Here is an 18,672-nt window from a genome sequence, read left to right on the forward strand (position 1 = left end):
CGAATAGCTGAGCACTGCTTCATCGTATTTTTTATTGCAATAGCTGAGCACTGCTTCATTGAATGTTTATTGCAATTCGGACAGTTTTTTATCGCAAATTTTTTTTCAAATTAAAAAACTTTTTTCGTATTTAATTCTTTTCTTGTTACTGTTGTGACTTTTATTCAATTTAAATTTTTACGCTCTACTTATTTCTAATAAATTTTGGCGTTTTAATAAGCAAAAGTAGACGATATAATTTTCAATTTTTATAGCAAGACGAGCTGAGCACTGCTTTATTTTTATAATTTTCTGTTTATTATTGTTTCAATTTAAAACATACTTGTGCTCTTTCCTGTTTATTGCTTTTAAAATGCGTCTTTTCTCTACTTATTTTTTTATTGATTATTTTAGTTTAGGCTAGCAAAGTCAAATTTTCAAAATATTATGGCCATTCCAACAGTTAGCACTGCTTCATCGTATTTTTATAGCAATTCGGACAGTTCTCCGTTATAGCAATTAGAACGGTTTACTGCATTGCACTGCTTTATGGCATTTGTATAACAAATTTACCGCTATCGATATTATGTATGGTCTGAACCTATCGGCGGCAGTGTGACCGCATTGTAACCGCTATAAAATACCGCCGTGTTTGTTATACAAGACTTGTGTTCAATTTCTTGGTAAATATGCGATTGAACTGGTTTTCCGGCGCCTCGCGGCTCTTGAAATACGGCCGGAATGGAAAACTGCTGACTCGGGGAAAGAGCAGCAAGGCGACCTCGAGCAGCCTGGACGCGCAGCATCAGGATGATGCGACCGCCGAGGCGGGGAAGTCGGAATCCGTGGAGGAGTCGCCGGAGCAGCAACAGAAATTGCCCACCCGTGAGCCGCTGGCCAAGAACTTCTTCATCGGAGTGGTGGACAAGGAGCTACTGGCCTATCCGGAGGTGATAGCCCGCGACGAGATGGCCCAGCTGCAGAATGCGCTGCTCCCGTTGAAGAATTACTTCGAAGAGCCCCGTGAAGCGGAGGAGGAGAAGCCTAATCCTCCCGAGAACCTCCGTCAGCTGGGACTCTATGGCCTGAATGTGCCCACGGACTACGAGGGACGGGGCTACGGCTGGAGCGCCAGTCTGATGGCCAGTGAACCCGATTCCACGGATATCAATGTAACCCTGGGACTGCAGACCCACCGCGTGGTTGTGGATCTCCTGAACGAAGTGGGCACTCCGCTGCAGCAGCAGAGATACCTGCCGGATCTGGCCACCGGCAAGCTGATAGCCACCGAGGCCATCTACGAGTACTCGCCGCCCGAGGAGGACTACTTCAGCACCCAGGCGGAGCTGCTGCCGGAAACCGGCAAGTGGCTGCTCCACGGCGAGAAGGCCTATGTGGTCTGCACGCCCGGCGAGCGTCAGCTTTTCCTGGTCCTCGCCCAAACGCAGCAGCCGAATGTGCCCGGTGCCCTGGGTCGTGGCACCACCATCTTCCTGGTGGACTCCCAGCAGGAGGGAGTGCGTCTGGGTGAAAGGCATGCCACCTTCGGCTGTCGCCAGGCGGAGATCCGGCGGGTGCACTTCGACCAAGTGAAACTGGGCGCCGATCAGGTGGTGGGCCTGCCGCACGACGGCAATCGGTACTCCGAGCAGCTGGTGCGATCCTCCCGCTTCAGGGGAAGCCAGGTGGGCGTGTCGCTGGCCAAGAAGCTGCTCAACGAACTGGCCCAGTACACTGTCAGCACAACTCAGTGTGGAGTCCAACTTAAGTGAGTATAAAAAAAGATTTAAGATCACAAGAAAAGAAGAAAATAAGCTAACTTTGGCAAGCTCAAGTTTATATACCCTTGAAGATAATTTCTGTCATATTAAAAATGTATCTCCAAAGTATTATCAAAGAGTTACAATTAGACTTGCGTATATGTTCATCGTTCCTTAAAATTTAATTTGATATTCTGAAAAATAAATAAATTATAAGTCTCAGATTATAAGCAAATACGATAAAAATCAGGGACCGTAAATAACAGTTATTTGTGATTTTTATTTTAAAAGGCCTACTGAGATTTGTACAAGTTTTAATCAACAATTTAACTGATTTTTATGCACTTTATAGACATGAACAAATAACAGTTAATTTGCTTTCCAGATTTGTTGAAATGCATAAACTTTGTGGAGAAGAGTAAAAAGAACGTTATTTTTGACGTTTTAAACCAAATATCGCAGTAGTCTTTTTAAAATAAAAATCACAAATAACTGTTATTTACGGTCCCTGATAAAAATCAACAAAAAATGTATCCTCTTATTGATTAAAAACGGTTTTTATTTTTATTTAACTTAAACATCTTCAAATATTATATTTTTTATATGCTTTTAACAGCAAGTCATACAGAAAATTATAAAGAGTTTAAAATTAGTAATGTTAAATTTTAAACTTTTTATAAAAATACTACGATTTTACAAAATATATCTATGTATAAAATAAGCAAATACCTATTTCAAAAGGTTATTATAAAAAAGAAAAAATAAAACAAGAGGAGGTAAAACGTTTTTATAAATATTGTTTTTACATTTTTGGCACCCACTTATGTTAAACTTAAGATACATTTTTATTATTTCCTTTATTAATCAACTTGTGTTTATTTAAATACAGGGATTTGGAGCTCACCCGAGTCCACTTGTCGCGAGCCATGTGTTCCGTCTATGCGATGGAGAGCATGCTCTTCATGACCGCCGGCCTGCTGGACGAGTTCCGTGCCCAGGATGTGACGTTGGAGAGTGCGATTACCAAGTACTTTACCCTGCGGCAGCTATACGAGATTGCCTCCCAGAACCTGGGACTCGTGGGACCCAAGAGTCTGCTCAGCGGCGAGGCCACGGAGCTGGGACTGCGAGATGCGGCTCAGCTGTGCACGCAGGGTGAATCAATGGACACGCTGGGCATGTTCATTGCCCTCACCGGATTACAACATGCGGGGGTGAGTTTTTGGTATGGATAAAATTCAATAAAGGTTACTCACGCACGTGATATTTCCAGCAAGCCATGAATGCGGGCGTGCGAAAGTCGAGGAATCCCCTCTTCAATCCCGGACACATATTCGGCAAGTTCCTCGACACCAACAACATCGACAATCCCAAGACCAAGATGCAGCTGTCGGAGCATGTGCATCCCTCGCTGGAGGCGGCAGCCCAGTGCATTGAGCACTCGGTGGCCCGTCTCCAGATGGCCGTGGAGCTGATGCTGACCCGTCACGGGAATGCGGTGGTGGAGCGCCAGAGCGAAATGCAGCGCCTGGCGGAGGTGGGCACCACCATATATGCCATGTGGGCCAGCGTGGCGCGTGCCTCCCGATCCTACTGCATTGGACTGCCGCTGGCGGACCACGAACTGCTCACCGCCACGGCCATTTGCTCGGAGGGCAGGGACCGCGTGCACACCCTCTGCACGCAGGTCTTCGGCGGCAATTTCGTCAACAACGACAACAACCTGGTGCGACTCTCCAAGCAGCTGACCAAGAGCAAGGGCTACTTCCCCGTCCATCCGCTGACGTTCAACTTCTAGGCCCAGCCGGTAGTTTAGTTTATTATTGCCTTAACCATTAAAGAGAATATTTGTTATTGATAACTCACTGGGGTTTAAATTTAAATTGCTATGGCTTTTACGATTTTTTCTCTTCCATTTTAAAGAGCCATAATTGAAATGATTTCATTGCACTGTAAGTATGTTTAATCATTTGGTTATATCTGGAAAAATATCTATCTATCTTTGTTACGAATTATTTAGTAATAGGTTTTCCCAATTTTAACATTACCATTATGTATTGGGTATTTCGAATTTTGTATATAATCCGATGTCTAATTAAACAAAATTTATGGGATATCTGTTATAATACCAGTGATATTTAAAGTTTAAACTTTCAACTTGAATGACAAACAAAAATTTTAACTTTTTAACTTCAAATACTTCATGATATTAATTTTATAGATTCAGGAAACGTGGTTAATTATAGAGGTCCAAAAGTATCCAAAAACTAACTTAAGGACCTAAAAAGACGGTTTACATATTTTAACAATTTTCAAATCTTTCTTACCTACATACAAATGTAGAAACATACATATGCATTTCTTTTAAATCCGATTAGGCCAACCCAATTAAACAACAATTTTTGGAAACCAGCGTAAAATGGCTTAATCCGCCGAGTTTACCAGCTGTCCGACCTTCCCGCTGCACTGGAAATTGGATTTGCATTTCGTTTAAGTGGTTAACCGGGCGAATTGATAAAGAATTGACAATTTGGTAAGCGGCGGAGGAAAACGGCTAAAAGCGATGTGTGTGTGTGAGTGACCGTCATGTCTGTGTGTGGACAGGTGGTAGAGTAACCTGGGAACTGTACTTTCAAAGCGAAGCAAGTTGGTTACTTTTAGTATTTATCAATTAAAAGGTGTTTAAGCTTTTTAGGCTTAAAATAAACAACCGCTGAATTCTTAATAATTTCAATGACTATTAAGTGATTAATAGATAAAAGAGTGTGTGTGATTTTTTTTTTTGTTTGTGCCAGCCTACAACTACAACTGCAAAATTTGGTTTCAGTTCCATTTTGTTCCGCTCTCTCGCCTCTGTTAGCTAACATAGCTCTGCTGGCCGCTAACAGTCACCCGCGCACTCGCGCGTCGGCAGAGGGTGGGCAGAACTGCAGACGGAGAGCGAAAACATAAAGAGTTTGTCTATCGGAGCGTTTGGACGTGATCCACTCAAAAAAAATCTAATCCATCAGCGGACAAAGTAAACAACAATTATGATTGATTCTTGAGCGGCGGCCGTGTCCCTTTGAATATTCACATTTAATTAATCAATTTTAAACCGAAATCGAAAAACAAAGAAAGTTGAAGTGAATTGGCAAAGCCTCGCGAAACGCTGAAAATTTGCGCGTGTGCGGGTGGAACAGTGACACTCGTGTGAAAATCATCGCCAAGGAAAAGGCGGATAAATAAAAAGGAAAAACGCCTGCGGCGAAAATTATCGTATTTGTGTGGGTGTGCAAAAAAAAATTAAGGAGAAATATCAAGAGCAAAGAAGTTCGAGAAATCGCTAATAAAGTGTGAGTGTGTCTGTGTGAGTGGGTGACAAATGATTGGGCAGCGAAAAAGAGGAGAAGTCAATCAGCGATAAGCAGTTAAAACAAATAAAAGCGGTGAGTTAAAAACAGAGCAAAAAACATAAAATGTAATCAAAAGTGTAATATTTCCTTCCACGGAAACGTATATTGCACCCCTAAATAACTCCCGCAGAGTTCGATATTGCACCCCCTCCCCTTTTCATCACCCCACACCCCGTCCTCACCCTCCTTTAACCGCAAACAAATAAAATGGGCAAAAAAAACTGAACATGAAGCAAAAGAAGCGTCGCCGATTTCAGTCCTTCATTCCATTTCATTTCGTTCCACATGGTGCATAGACGTTTTGTTGTTGTTGCTGCCGCCGCTGCTGCTGACTTTGTTGTTCTTGTTCTTGCTGTATTTCGGCTTGACTTCGGCGGTGACAGTGAGCAATGGAAGGCAGCGAACTCTGGAAACGCCACTAGCAGTGGCACACGACGCGGCCAACACGCACACACACAGTCAAACAAACATTGCTGGCCAGGGCAAATACAACATAAAGTGGAGACTCAATTTGGGGGAACCAGCATATGCTAAACTAAAAAATAAAAAACATTTAATTTTAATGGAAACATTAAAAATACATATACATTAAATACATATGTATGCACCTATGAATGTACGTACATATGTACAGTGGATCCGACGCATAATTGGACAAGCACAATTATAAAAAATTCTTTAAAAAAATGGGTTATTTATTTATTGTTACCACTATCACCTTTCTATACAAAAATAAAAAATACAAAGTAATCGATAGAAAGTCAATAAGGTAGATAAGAAGTCAAAGGATAAACTCTGAACAAGCTTTGTAATTCTATCATTGAGATTTGTTTGTAATAGATATCAAGAGCAGAAATCATAATTTTACTACCAAAAAGTGTTAAAATCGCTCAACGGAAAGCAATCCTCTGTGGAACTTTGTCAGTTGATTGGAAAACTCAATTTCAAACGAAAAATTGTAAGGGATATCACTGAGTTGGTCGGAAAAAGCGTTTCTTCTGTCCACGACAACTTTAAGAAGATTCGGGATAAATTTAGATTTGCCAATAAAGGTAGGAGAGGCCTAAACAAAATTTAATTTTAAAGTAACTGAAAATTTTTAGAATTACAAAAAAGTTAAAAAATGTCTTAAAAGTTGATGAAACATCCAACAAAGTGAGTTATCTTTTATAAAAATCGTTGAGGCTCAGATGACACTTTCAATTTTTAGCGTAAATTTATTGTGACAATTTTTCATTTGTGTGAGTTTAAAGAAGTGCCAGCGAGTCAGGACTAATATCATATCGCGCTCTTATTATTGGTGTTAGTGGTAGAGTAACCAAAAAATATTTGATTCTTTCTCGCGCTCGTTTAAAGTCCTATTAAAGAAAAATTGTTACAATAAATTGACGTTAAAAATTGAATGTGTCATCTGAGCCTCAACAATATACAGAAAAATGGATTTCAAACCTTTCTTATGAGATGAAATATTATTTATTTTGCTAACAATTTTTTGGTAAGTTGTTAAACGATTCCAAAATTATTTATTTAACCAATCTTTTTGCAGTTATTTGTACAAATGTAAGGAATGTACATTCATATTTATAAATGCCATACAAAGAAAAAAAAAAGTCCATCTTCATGATTGGTTTTCTTAGTTATCTAACCTAAACCTGAAACAATCCCCAATCCCATTAATTTTCAAATAAAATGTAAAGTAAAGCTAAATAAATTAATTCGATGAAGGGAATCTCCACTGTACCCCGCACGAATACAATGACAAATGCAGGGGCAGCGACTGAGGCAGCGACGGCGGCAGAGGCAAAGACACCTCGAGGAGTCAACTCACCTCTCGAAACCGATTCCTCTGCTTTAATTTTTTTCTTTTATTTTTCTTTTTGCTCTCATATTGTATTTTATTTTATTTAACTTTTTTTGCCCGCCCTGCTCGCATGTGTTATGCGTGTGTGTGTTTGTCTGCCCGTGTGTGTTGGGCTCACACAAACACAATTCATCAGCGGCAGAGAAGTCGGCGTCGTTTATTGTTGTTGTTGCTGCTATTATTTGTTGTTGCTGGTTCTGCGCGCTTTTATTTGAGATTTGCGCACGAATGGCTTTTGCTTTTGCTCTTGGAGTTGTATATAAATTGTAAAGTGGGTGGGGGAGGGGGTGAGTGAAGGGGCGGCGGTTTCAGGCTAGTTTCGTACTAGAGTTCGCGGACACAAACACACACACATGTGTACGTTCATCAGAAATACGGGTATACAACATAGAGAAAAAACAAGACGTATAAAAAAATGGCAAGTGGATTGGGCTTTAGATTTTGTTTTATACGCTTTTCCCTCGGCCCTTTTTCCCTGTACTCCCTCCCTTCTTTTGACTGAATTTTTTCACTCCTCCCCCACTTCCACCTCCTTTGCTTTTCTTTACTCTTCTTGGCATATTTCGCTATTTCCCTTCGCATGTTAATTGCCGGCGTTGAACTTTTAGTTGTTAATCAATTGCCTCTGCTGCTCTTGCCTTTGCTTCGCATCAGTTGTTTGCTTTATAAACACCGCTGGCTTTTTTGTTGGCTGAATTTCAAATATAGAAATTTGGTTAACGACACCAAACGTAAAAGTAGTGCTAAGGTAAATGGCTTCTGATTAGAATTATACAATTATTTTTAGGCACTGAATAATCTATTTTACTATTTACGCCTAATAGCTCGGATAGTATATTTTATAAATGAATAATACAATAAAAAGACTTGAAAATATCTATTGAAAAATCTTAAGAAACATATTTTCTAAAGACTTAATTTTTTGTCGAGTTTTTTCCACTTTAAGCCAATCAATAAACTAAGCCAATAACGGTTAACTGTGTTGATTTAAGTCCCGCATCTTAGTTTAATTCCAATTTCCCCTTTACATTTCCGATTCCCTTTTGGCCAGAATTAAAAGAGGTTCCCGCCGCCAGATGTCGCTACTGCTAGCCGATTTCGGCTGCTGCTGCTTCTTCTTCGCTCTGCTTTTCCTCTGCCCGCAAATCGATTTCGATTTGGTTCTGTCTCTGTCGCACACACCCTCGACTTCTGTTTGTGTGGCTAAGTGTGTGTGTGTGTGTGCAATAAGCTTAACATAAATCATTATAACGGCACATACAGGAGGGACCTTACATGCCACACCGACCCCTCTCCTTTATTCCACACCCCCTTGCTCCACCCAAACCCACCTTTTTCTGTATGTCTGCGTGTATATGTATTTGTTCGTTTCGGCTGTCATTTCATATGGAATTCTATATGGGAACGCACAAAATCGATTTCTAATCGTGTAAATAAATGGCGACAAATGCTGCGACCTCTCCTTTCCCTCCTCCACCCCTCCCTCTACCACCTTGCTATACTCCTCCCCTTTCGCATAGCAACAAAAAGCCGGAGGAAAGAGAGAGAAAGAGGAAGATTGTATGGGCAATTGTTTCAAAACCAAAAGTCGGACACTGAAAAAATCAGCCTACTTTTCTGTTTTTATTTATTTCCTTACCAATTTATCATGGTAGTGTGTTTAAAAATAAAAGATGACTCATTATCTAAAAGCATCCAAATAAGTAGTTTAATTAATATTAAAAATGCAATAGAATATATTTTAATTAAATTCCTTTTAACTTAAAGATAATAATGAAGGGGTTTTTGAGAAAAAACAAGAGAGAACGTTATAGTCGGGTGCCCCGACTATCAGATACCCGTTACTCAGGTAAAGGGAGTGCGAGGGAGATGGAGATAGAGATAGAAAACGTTGATCACGCATAACTTATTAACGAATGGTCCGATTTGAAAAATTTAATCTACATTTCGATAGGTATTGATAAACACCATTAAACTGCATTTTTACTTTTCCGAAATATTGAAATTTTTAAAATCGTATATAAGCGATTGTGGGCGTTAGAGGGGGCGTGGCACCCTTTTGAAACAAACTTGCGCTGCGTAGGAACTCCTAGAATCTGCATGCAAAATGTCAATCTTCTAGCTTTTATAGTTTCCGAGATCTCAGCGTTCATACAGACAGACAGACGGACAGACGGACAGACAGACGGACAGACGGACATGGCTAGATCGACTCGGCTAGTGATCCTGATCAAGAATATATATACTTTATGGGGTCGGAAACGCTTCCTTCTCCCTGTTACATACTTTTGCACGAATACAATATACCCTTTTACTCTACGAGTAACGGGTATAAAAATATTTTTTTAATTTTTTAATAATTTGTTTTTTTATTAACAAACTTTCAAAACTATAAAAAATACGATTTTTGGTTTATTGAATGCTTATACTGTTTAAATAATCTAAAAATATTTTTCTCCGTGCAGTCGATATATTTCTGGTTGCACCTTGAGCTTTTTCGATGGAAAGGGAAATGGTGGATGAGAGGCAGGCCAAAGTCAAACAGGATTGGAAACGAAAGGTGGGAAAAGGGATAAGGGGAAGAAGGATGGGGAGTTGGAGTCGAAAAAGAGCAGCAAATATCAGCCACATCCACGCTGTTTAACTGCCAGAGATAAACGAAAGGACTTTGGGATGAGAACTACCCGAAAATTCGGAACCTAAAAACACACAGAACCTCCACAGCAGCCAACAGCAAAGTGAGCAGGGAATATGAGCCGGAACCTACAACAAAAAAAATTAACGTTGGGGATTTATATTTGGGGAAAATATATTTGATACTCACACTTGAAAGCACTATGATTGATATACAATGTTGCTAAAAGTAAAAAAAATAGGGTACATATATTAAATGTTCTCAAAAAGTCTCATACTAAGTCCTAAGATAAATTTAGTTTTATTTTATGATGTTTAAATGAATAATAGAACTTAGATGTATTTTTGATCCTGAGATCAGAACCTGCTGAACCTACTCTGACTGCAAAAGGATATAAAACAGACTTGACATTTTGTCAATTGATTTTTGGGGAGGCAGAAAGGTTATGTTGTCAAATAGAAAAGGGGTTTACGGGGTGCTGAGCAATTGCATTTTGGAATGCATGCACACACATTTTATTTGTTTTTAGTCCTGGTATTCTGGCCTCTCGCTTCCCCAATTTCAAACACAATTCAAAGTGCCAGCTGAAAGTGCAAAAAATCGCACCCCAAAATCGGGGAGAATAGGGAGAATGGGCTTTGTACCACCTCTTTATCCCTATCCCTCTGTCTCTTTCCGATTCTTTGGGGAAACATCGATGGATAACACAAAATTGAATTTACTACTGTGTGGTGCTGTTGTTGTTGTTTTTCTTGTTGCCTTCGTATGTGTTTTTGTTGCAATTTGCTTTGCACGCTTGGAAAATATTGGCAGTAATTGAGTTTATGGGTGAAAGAGGAGGAAAAAGGCAGGTCAACACTATCCAAAATTGAAATACTAAAGATGAGTAAGCCACCTATATATTTTCCAGGCCCTCTTTCTCACCCATTCGTAATTTTCCATTGTTCACTCATTTGCCGCTGCTATCTCCCTCCCACACAATTTTCGCCAATTTTCATTGCTATTTTCCTTGTGGTCGGAAATTCTCTTAGTTCTGCTTGATTCCGTTTATTTGTGGAGCTTATTTCATGTTACGAAATATACATACATATATTTTTCATCAGTTCGGTTTTTAATTGAATCGGTTATTGGAGGTTGGGTGATATATTTTGGGGACTTTGAATGTCCGAAATTGTGTGGCACAATCAATGTTGTTGGATTTGCAGATCAATGCTATGCATAAATTATAATTAATAGGGTTTTATATTTAATTTTTAGATAATTTTAGATATAGGTGTTGGTATTGTTTGAATAATAAAATCATTTATTAAGATGTGGATGGTATATGTTTAACTAAATTAACTTTTGTGACATTATTTTATAACTTTTTTAAAAGCCGAATGAAAGTCCTAGGATTCTGATAGTTACTTTTGTTTTCAAATTAGTATTATTTGATACCAGGTTGGAAATCACTTTCCTTGGTCCACATTTAATACCTTTGCCTAAAGGTCAATTAAGTTCTCTTCCACTGGCAAATGTGGGTTTAATATTGGAAATAATAATGTTATTTTCAAAGCAATCAATGTAGATAATCCTGTTATTCACAAACTTTTGGTTTCGCGTATTTCTCTCGAACATCTCCATCTCGGTTTATTCCTTGTGTGTCGGGTTGCTTCTGGTTCGGCCATCTAAGCGAAGCTCTAAGTGAACTTTTGCCCCATGTGTTTGTTGCCTGTTGGGCGATTGCCTGCAAAGGAGATCCTGGATAAAGGAGGGCGTGAAGAGGGGGGGCAACTAGGGTGAGAAGGGCGGTGGGATGGGCTAAGGGACGAGGGTCGAGGTCTCGAGTGGGCAACTGTTTGGCTTTGGTTTTGGCCCATCATCCAGTCACCCCAAAGGCATTTGTGCTCTACTTCATTATGTGAATATCTGTATATATGTTGGACTGCACATGTGTGTGTCCGTGTGTATCCGGCGAGCGTCGTTGTGTGCGTGTGTATCTATGGGAGGGCAAAAGGTATAGCCAAAGCTATTGCTTCGTTTCGCTCATGTCCTCGGTTTCGTCGTCTATTGAATCCTGCTTATTTCTGGAAGGGAAGCGCAAGTGGCGGCATTTTCGTGGCTCTCGAATGGCGAGTGGGCAAACGACAAGGACGCGGGGAGGAAGAGGGGAGGAAAATGAAAGGAGGAGGAATGTCAGGATATCCTCAACGGGCGGCGGCCTTTAACCAATGTTGTAATTATATGCTCACTAGTTGGCATATGTGTCCACGTTTCTGGTGTTTTCTATCCATATACAAAGACACTAGGCAACAAGGTTCTAGCAAGTTCTAATTCAATCAATCGGACAAACTTTGACGTAGAAAGGAAAATTAATTTAAATTGTTTAAGGCCTTAAAGGCTTAACTACAATAAAATTCTCATGTCTTTAGTGGGTGGACTTTCCCAATTGAGTTAGTAAAAAAAAAAAAAATTTAGTAAAGGTAAATTTGTAACTTTGTAATCATAACTTAGGTAATATTGTTTAAGTGGTTTAATCGCTACAAAAACCATTAAATGTAAAACCGAAAAGGAACTTAGTTAAAAGACAGTTTTAGATCTTATTCGAGACTTAAACAATTTAAAAAAGGAATACACAAGCAATATATGATTGTGTTACTACTTGTGTTTTTCTAGGTGTAACGCCACGTTTTGTTTTAAATATTTAATAGGAAAACCGGGCCATGTTGACCAATGTAAAGCGAGGCATTTCTGTTTGCATGAAACGCGAGTTCAGAGTGGGCTCTTGTTCTGCTTCTTCCTGCTGGGAAGCTCACCCGCCACTCCCCCTCCGCCAAAAGCCCACCTCCTCCTCCTCCCACTCTTCTGCTGCAGCGAAAACTTTGCAATTTCGCTTTTGTGCTCCGAAACTCATGAGTTTCGTGTGTGAGTGAGTGAGTGTTGCAAGTATCTGCAACTGTTGTATCTGTATCTGCGCAGCGAGCATTTTCCTTGTGCCATTGTGCAAATTATACAAATGCCGAGGATGCTGAGATGCTGAGACGCTGGCGACGACGCTGGTGTCACCATCGCCATCTCGCCATCCATGCATCTGCGAGATACATTAGACAGTTTGCTGCGTGCCAAGCGGCCACATTTACAGATACAGCTACAGATACATTTTGCTGCCATGGTACAGCTGCAGATGCGGATACACATTCTGTATCTATTTCTGTGCGGCATACGGGAAATCGTTGTAATTTGCATGGCTCAACTTTGGATGAGCTGTCGCCGACGGTGCTCTTGCATCCGCAAATGTATGCACGAGTATCTGCAAGTCTAGTATCTATGTATCCGTCAGCTGCGTGGGCGTGGCACCCCGCCGCTGCTCATTAGATTTACTTGAGATAGTTTCCACCACTCACAAAGATAACTCATCGATTTAATGTGCAGCCACCATCACCACATCTCACATCCGCTTGGTTCGCTCTGCTAATTAGGAAATAAGTTTTAATCTTTTAAGACTCATTTGCCCAAAGGGTCAATTACCAAGATATAGAAGGTATTAAATACATAATCCTTTGTTTGCAAGCTCGACTTGTGCCACTCAAATCCAAATGTCTTTTGTACAATTCGAATGAGAATTAAATGGCCCAATGATTTATTGATTGTTTTGATTTGGTTTGCTAAAATCTTGCAAATCAAAAACCACACACGGAAGACCAAACTAAGCCTATTAAATGTTGCTTTAAATTGTCACACATCGAAGCTCTAACTAAAAGTTTTCGCCCTTTGATTGCCATTTATTATGAAAACAGTTAAGGGCTTAAGACCTTAAAGCTTGACGATTTTAAATTGATGCGGAAAATGAAGTGAAGCCTTTAGTTGATGCCCTGAAAATCATTCAAGGTTTCTAAGATGATAATAAAGAAGGCAAATTTAAACTGTTAAGGTTAAGGACATTGCCTATCACAGAATAGTTTACATGCTTAATGGCTGAGGCCAAGGATTGTGTACCTCAAACATGTGTTTACTAATGCCAAAATTAAAGTCCGCTTTTGAAACTTTGTTGACCACTTTGTGGTCCCTTTGGCAGCCCGACTATAAAGCCCCAACTAATCACAGTGGAACGTGCCTTGCTCTAACTTCTGACTGTCTAAAATCTCGAAAAAAATATGGAGACAGTGCGGACACACAATCACAATCATCTGCAAAAAGCTGCGCTGTGCCAATTAAGCTGACTTTGAGGAACTTCGTGGTGTCCCTTTTTTTCTTCTTAGCCTTCTCTGCCTATCTGGACCTCTTTCCTCCTTCCGCCTTCTGTCCTTTTGGCCCCACTCATTTGTGGCTCTGCTGATGAAAATTAACAAAAAGCTGAAACGTTGTTGGCTTTGCTTTTGGGCCCCTTGGCGCTCATTTTATCTACGGTGCACGCAGGCTACAGTGAACGTTATAAATGGTAAAATATCGTCGATAACTATTTATGAATCTATCATGAAAAGTCAATTTGTTAAGTTAAATTGGATGTTAAATATATTGGTTAAGTACTTTTAAAAGGTTTTCCATATTTAAAGGTATTTTTGCCCTACTTTTAAATCTTTATTATTTTTTTTATTAATTATTGGAATTGTTTTGATCACCCTTTAAGATGTCGACTGTATTTTCCGCTGACCGCAGGTTCCTCTTCCTCCTGCTTCCTCTTCTTAAAAATGCTCTATTTCTTGCTCTTTCTGGCCGCACTGTTACCCTCTCTTTCCAACACACACACGCGTGTGCTTAAATATTTTTTCTTCCGCACATTTTTTATGCACGTGTGTGTGTATTCTTTTGCAAACTGCAGCTTCATCGTTGGACAGGGATGTGGCCAAGGGGGGGCAGGGGCTTAAGGGGTTGGGAAGAGTCGCAAGGGGGATTTCAAAAACTTGGCCTGTGTGTTGTTGCCTCTGACTCTGGCGTTTTTCTCTGCACGACATCCCTGCTTGCGCCTCTCGCTGCTGCTTCTCTTCCTCTTCCCCCTGCTCCCTCTGTCATTTCCTTTATTCCGCTGTCGCCCCTGCCTTTTGGCACCCCCCTCTAGCACCCCCTTTTGGCCCACGGCTATGGCAGCCAGCCAGGCTGACGAGCAAGTTTGAATTGTAATCCTGGTTGTTGTAGTTGGCACACGCTCTTCGCCTCTCCTCACCGCCACGTCTCTCCTTTCTCCTCGCTTGCTGCTGCAGCAAGTTTCTGCCTTCTCCCTGCTCCTCTTTCGCCCCCTTTGGACCACCCCCCTCAGCTCCTAACCCCCTTTTATCAAGCTGCGTTCGACAGCATCAGCCTCTGCTTTTGTCTGCTGCCGCCACGTCGCCGCTTCATGCACCTTCTAGAGCTCCTCTTTATCCTCCCGCTCCCCCTCCACATCCCTCTTATCCACCGCCTCCTCTTTAGCCTCTCCACCTTTGGCACTATGCACGTCCTTCTTGTCGTTGCCCTTTTACATTTCACTCCGGTTCGCAGGTCCCACAACTTTGCCTGAAAACATTGCGAAAAATGTGCAATATTATTGATTATGCTTGGTAAATCGATTATGTCCATAGGGGACATAAGGTAAGGGAGAGGTAGACCACACCATAGCATATATTGCATTACTTAAGCAATTATGCTTTTTTATTAATGGTCATAGCAGAGAAGATTTTGTTTAGTTCTTGTACCATATTCATTCTGGTGTTATATTAGAAAATGCTCGTTAATATTAAAAGATACAAATAAAGTTATAATATAAGATAAGGGGAAATGAGCCTTGATAAACTTACACAGCTTTTGGTTTTAATTTCTAGTTGCATACCAAATTTCATATCAATCGAATGAATATTTAGTCAAAAATGCTATGATTCTTACGAATTAAAAGCCGGGTATTTAATGGTCGACTACAGGGCTCCTGCCTAATTTTTTTAATTACGCTCTACTTGCAGTTTTAGCACCTACACCTCTTTGTTAATGAGTGCGAAAGAGAGTGGGCGGAGCCAGAGTGAGGGAGATGGAATGGTTGCATGGAAAACTCATGCGTGTGCCTGCAATTTTCCGTCATTTCCCCGCTCCGCACACACCTTCCGCTTGCGAAAACGCAATTTCACTTGACATTATTCAACAATTTGCATTGCTGCTTCCGCAACAGAAATAAAAACAACAACTACAGCCGCAAAGTTTTGGCAGCAACAACAACATAGGCAGGACAACAAGAAGGAGACACCTTTTCATTGAGTTTACACACAACCATTTGTACAACTCCAGACTTATTCACCCACACAGGCACACATGGCGAAATTTGCTTGCTCACTTCCATTTTCCCGTTTCCTGTTACCCTTTCCATCTCTCCCCTTCCTTCCTCCCCTCATTTTGGCATCATTCATTGCTTAATTTCTCACTTGTTCCTTTTACACACACATGCACCGGCATATTAAGGTGGCCCCATTTCGGGTTATGTTGTAATATTTTAAGAAAATTAAAAGGAATATTCATAAAAGAAAAAAAAATAATTCCAATAGAAGTTTGGAGTTCTTTGAGCAAGTCCCCACCTAAGAAGTTAAGAACTATAATGTTTTTCAAATCAAAACCAACAATTATTTAACCTACAAGTGGTCATTTGTTTAAGAATTGAGTTAGTATAATTGCATCGCGTTTGTATTTATTATTTAATGTGTCTTAGGCAAAATAATATTCCAGGAGGATCGTCAAACATAATCATATCTATTTTGACCAACTTCTCTGTTGAAGCTGTTAATTTATTTGCCACATTTATTATTTGGACATTTAAATTGACCCACCCTAACACGCACACACTTCCTTGAAAGTCGAAAAGGAAGCCGTGTCACCTGATTTAGTTGTTATAGCAATTTTAATTACCAGCACTTGAATGAAGGAAGCCCGTTTTACACAAGCAACAAAAATTAAAGGCGAAAAAAGGAGAAAATTTAAACAATACAAATGCTGGCTATCTTTCTCCAACTTCTGTTGCTGCCCTCTCCCTTCCACTTTGGCCCCTAACAACGACACCTTCACCTGACTAACTCACCCTCTCCCTCTTCTCCCCCTCTCTCCTTTTGCCGCTCTTCCACTCCCACCCCCACCATTATCCTCCCCCTCCCCCATGCCAAAGCCTGTGGGCACGTTCGTTAAATGTTGAATAAATTTTCTCATATAATCGCAGTCGTCGCCCCGTGCTCTCTGCGGCTCTCTCTCTCCCCGGCCACACATTTGCTCCCTCTCCCAATCAGCAACCAACAACAACAACAACAGGCAACTACCGCACAGTTGTCTCCGCAGCGCTGCCGGCGTCGCTGCTGGCTTTGCCGTCGCAGTCGCTGCCGCTGATGTTGAATGTTTGATGTTGAATGTTGATGGTGTTAGTTTGCTTCGGAAACTCGTCGGTCGCGCAAGTAGAATCCCTAACGAAAATAAAACAGAATAAGATAGTGGATCTAAAACAAATGCTAGGATATTAGATGGAAAACAAAATAAGAGTGTCGTAAGATATGCCGTCTAGGCAAAATAATTCGAAAAGTGTGTGTGCTCAATACTTGTGAATGTGCCAAAGTAAGAATCAAATAAATACGAAAAAAATAAATAAAAAAGCAGCCAGAAAAAAGGAAGTGCGACAGATTCAGATACAGATACACAAAGCTAAAACGGAATTCGTTTGGGCCAAGTTCTGCTGCTTCTTCCTGCTCGGCGTCCTCTTCTTCTTTTTCTATAAACGCAGCCAAGCGTGCCAGTGTGTGTGTGTGTGAGCGCGCATTTTCTTTTGTCCATTCCGCCACCTTATTCTCCACGCTCTTCTTCGTACAGCCGCCAAAGGAGACGGCGAAAAAAAGGATTAAGAAAAAAAGGCAGCTTGTGGATTATTTTATTCCGCTCGAAACTTGATCAAAAAGCTGTCGGACCTCTTGAAATAGAAACCAGCTTCAAATCAATAAATAATGAGTTCCGATTTGGTAAAATATTCCCGAAAATGGGACATTAGTTTTAATTTTAATCTTATGAGGACTTACAAGAGACTTGAAAGCTAAAAGATGGTTTAAGGCCCTTTTAAATGTTTATCAAATGGTGGAGTATCTAAACAGATACTTTCATTAAAAAAAATCAAACTTGTGTGGTGTGATTTTAGAAATGCCTTTTTGAGCTTTCACGCAAAAAAAAATTGAACACGCCATGGATCAAAATGATAATTTACCACCACTACTTATAACACCTAAAAAATAAAAAGTAAAGCACCACTTAGTTAGATAGTAAAACTTTAATGATAAACGGAAACCAGCACCTTTTGAGTGCTACTTAGTACTGATTGATTACTTACGACCTGCAATTATTTGGTGTCACTGTTTGCTATAAATTTAATGACTATTTAAATTTAAATGATAGGCTTACAAAAATGTTGGACATTTTACGTGCAATCATTTGTTTTTACTAAAAAATGTGCTCTCATTAAGTCTGGCCAAATGAAACCAATATAGTGAGTTTAGTCAAAAAATGTAAAGTTTTAGATTTGTTCTGTTTTTTTAACGTGTTTTAGAAACAATCTCCAAATAAACGATAAGAAAATGTGCAACTTTCGGTTTGTATTGCCCGAAGATTTCTCACGATATTTGTTTTTTTTACGCTCAAAATGTGCAATAAGATTTATTATGACCACAATTGCAGTCCGGCATTTCAACTTGCTTTTGTTGTATTTTTATGTATCAATAATTACAAAGAGCGAGTGAGAGGGTGAGAGAGGGAGCGGGCAGACGAGAGGCAGAGCAAGAGGAAAGAGGCAACAACAACGACGCTTGGGAAACGAAATTGAAGCACACGGATGGAAATGGAATGGAATGAGGGAGTGCGAGCGAGAGAAGGTGATGGAGTGGGCCAGCGAGGGGGAAGGGGAGCGAGGAGGGGGATACGTAACGGCCAGTCACAGCAGAAAGCAACAACAATAACAATTGCAACAACAACAACGGGTGAACATTGGAGACATGTTTGTGCGGCGGCGCTCATTTATTTTATGTCTCGGCTCTGTTGTTTTTGTTTTTGCTGCTTTTGCGCTACTTTGGAGCTGCCTATCCTGCT

General features: G+C 40.4%; 2 protein-coding genes across 6 annotated transcripts in view; both read left to right on the top strand.

Moving 5' to 3' along the window:
* Positions 1-649: 649 nt before the first annotated feature.
* On the top strand, positions 650-3,622 carry Egm (acyl-CoA dehydrogenase family member enigma). The gene is made up of 3 exons (XM_017159015.3): positions 650-1,747; positions 2,629-2,953; positions 3,013-3,622. The coding sequence occupies exons 1-3, from the start codon at positions 669-671 to the stop codon at positions 3,535-3,537; spliced, it is 1,929 nt and encodes a 642-aa protein (XP_017014504.2). The 5' UTR covers positions 650-668; the 3' UTR covers positions 3,538-3,622.
* Positions 3,623-4,679: 1,057 nt separating this feature from the next.
* The window catches only part of tou (bromodomain adjacent to zinc finger domain 2B toutatis), a 40,000-nt gene continuing 26,007 nt past the window's right edge, over positions 4,680-18,672 (top strand). For 4 of the 5 annotated variants that reach the window (XM_044392850.2, XM_044392853.2, XM_044392851.2 and 1 more), the window contains exon 1: positions 4,688-5,167. The gene's annotated coding sequence lies outside the window, so the exon portion shown is untranslated. Of the gene's footprint in view, positions 5,168-18,672 lie in introns of all 5 variants that reach the window. The other variant, XM_070212542.1, reaches the window with a different exon arrangement.

The sequence above is a fragment of the Drosophila takahashii genome, chromosome 2R (assembly GCF_030179915.1).
Source record: "Drosophila takahashii strain IR98-3 E-12201 chromosome 2R, DtakHiC1v2, whole genome shotgun sequence".
Lineage (NCBI taxonomy): Eukaryota > Metazoa > Arthropoda > Insecta > Diptera > Drosophilidae > Drosophila > Drosophila takahashii.

What these genes read in the sequence shown, in the direction of transcription:
- Egm (XM_017159015.3), top strand. Translation starts at nt 669, where the DNA reads ATGCGATTGAACTGGTTTTCCGGCGCCTCGCGGCTCTTGAAATACGGC. An exon ending in CAGTGTGGAGTCCAACTTAA is followed by an intron (nt 1,748 to 2,628) that starts GTGAGTATAAAA and finishes ATTTAAATACAG; the next exon opens with GGATTTGGAGCTCACCCGAG. An exon ending in CCGGATTACAACATGCGGGG is followed by an intron (nt 2,954 to 3,012) that starts GTGAGTTTTTGG and finishes TGATATTTCCAG; the next exon opens with CAAGCCATGAATGCGGGCGT.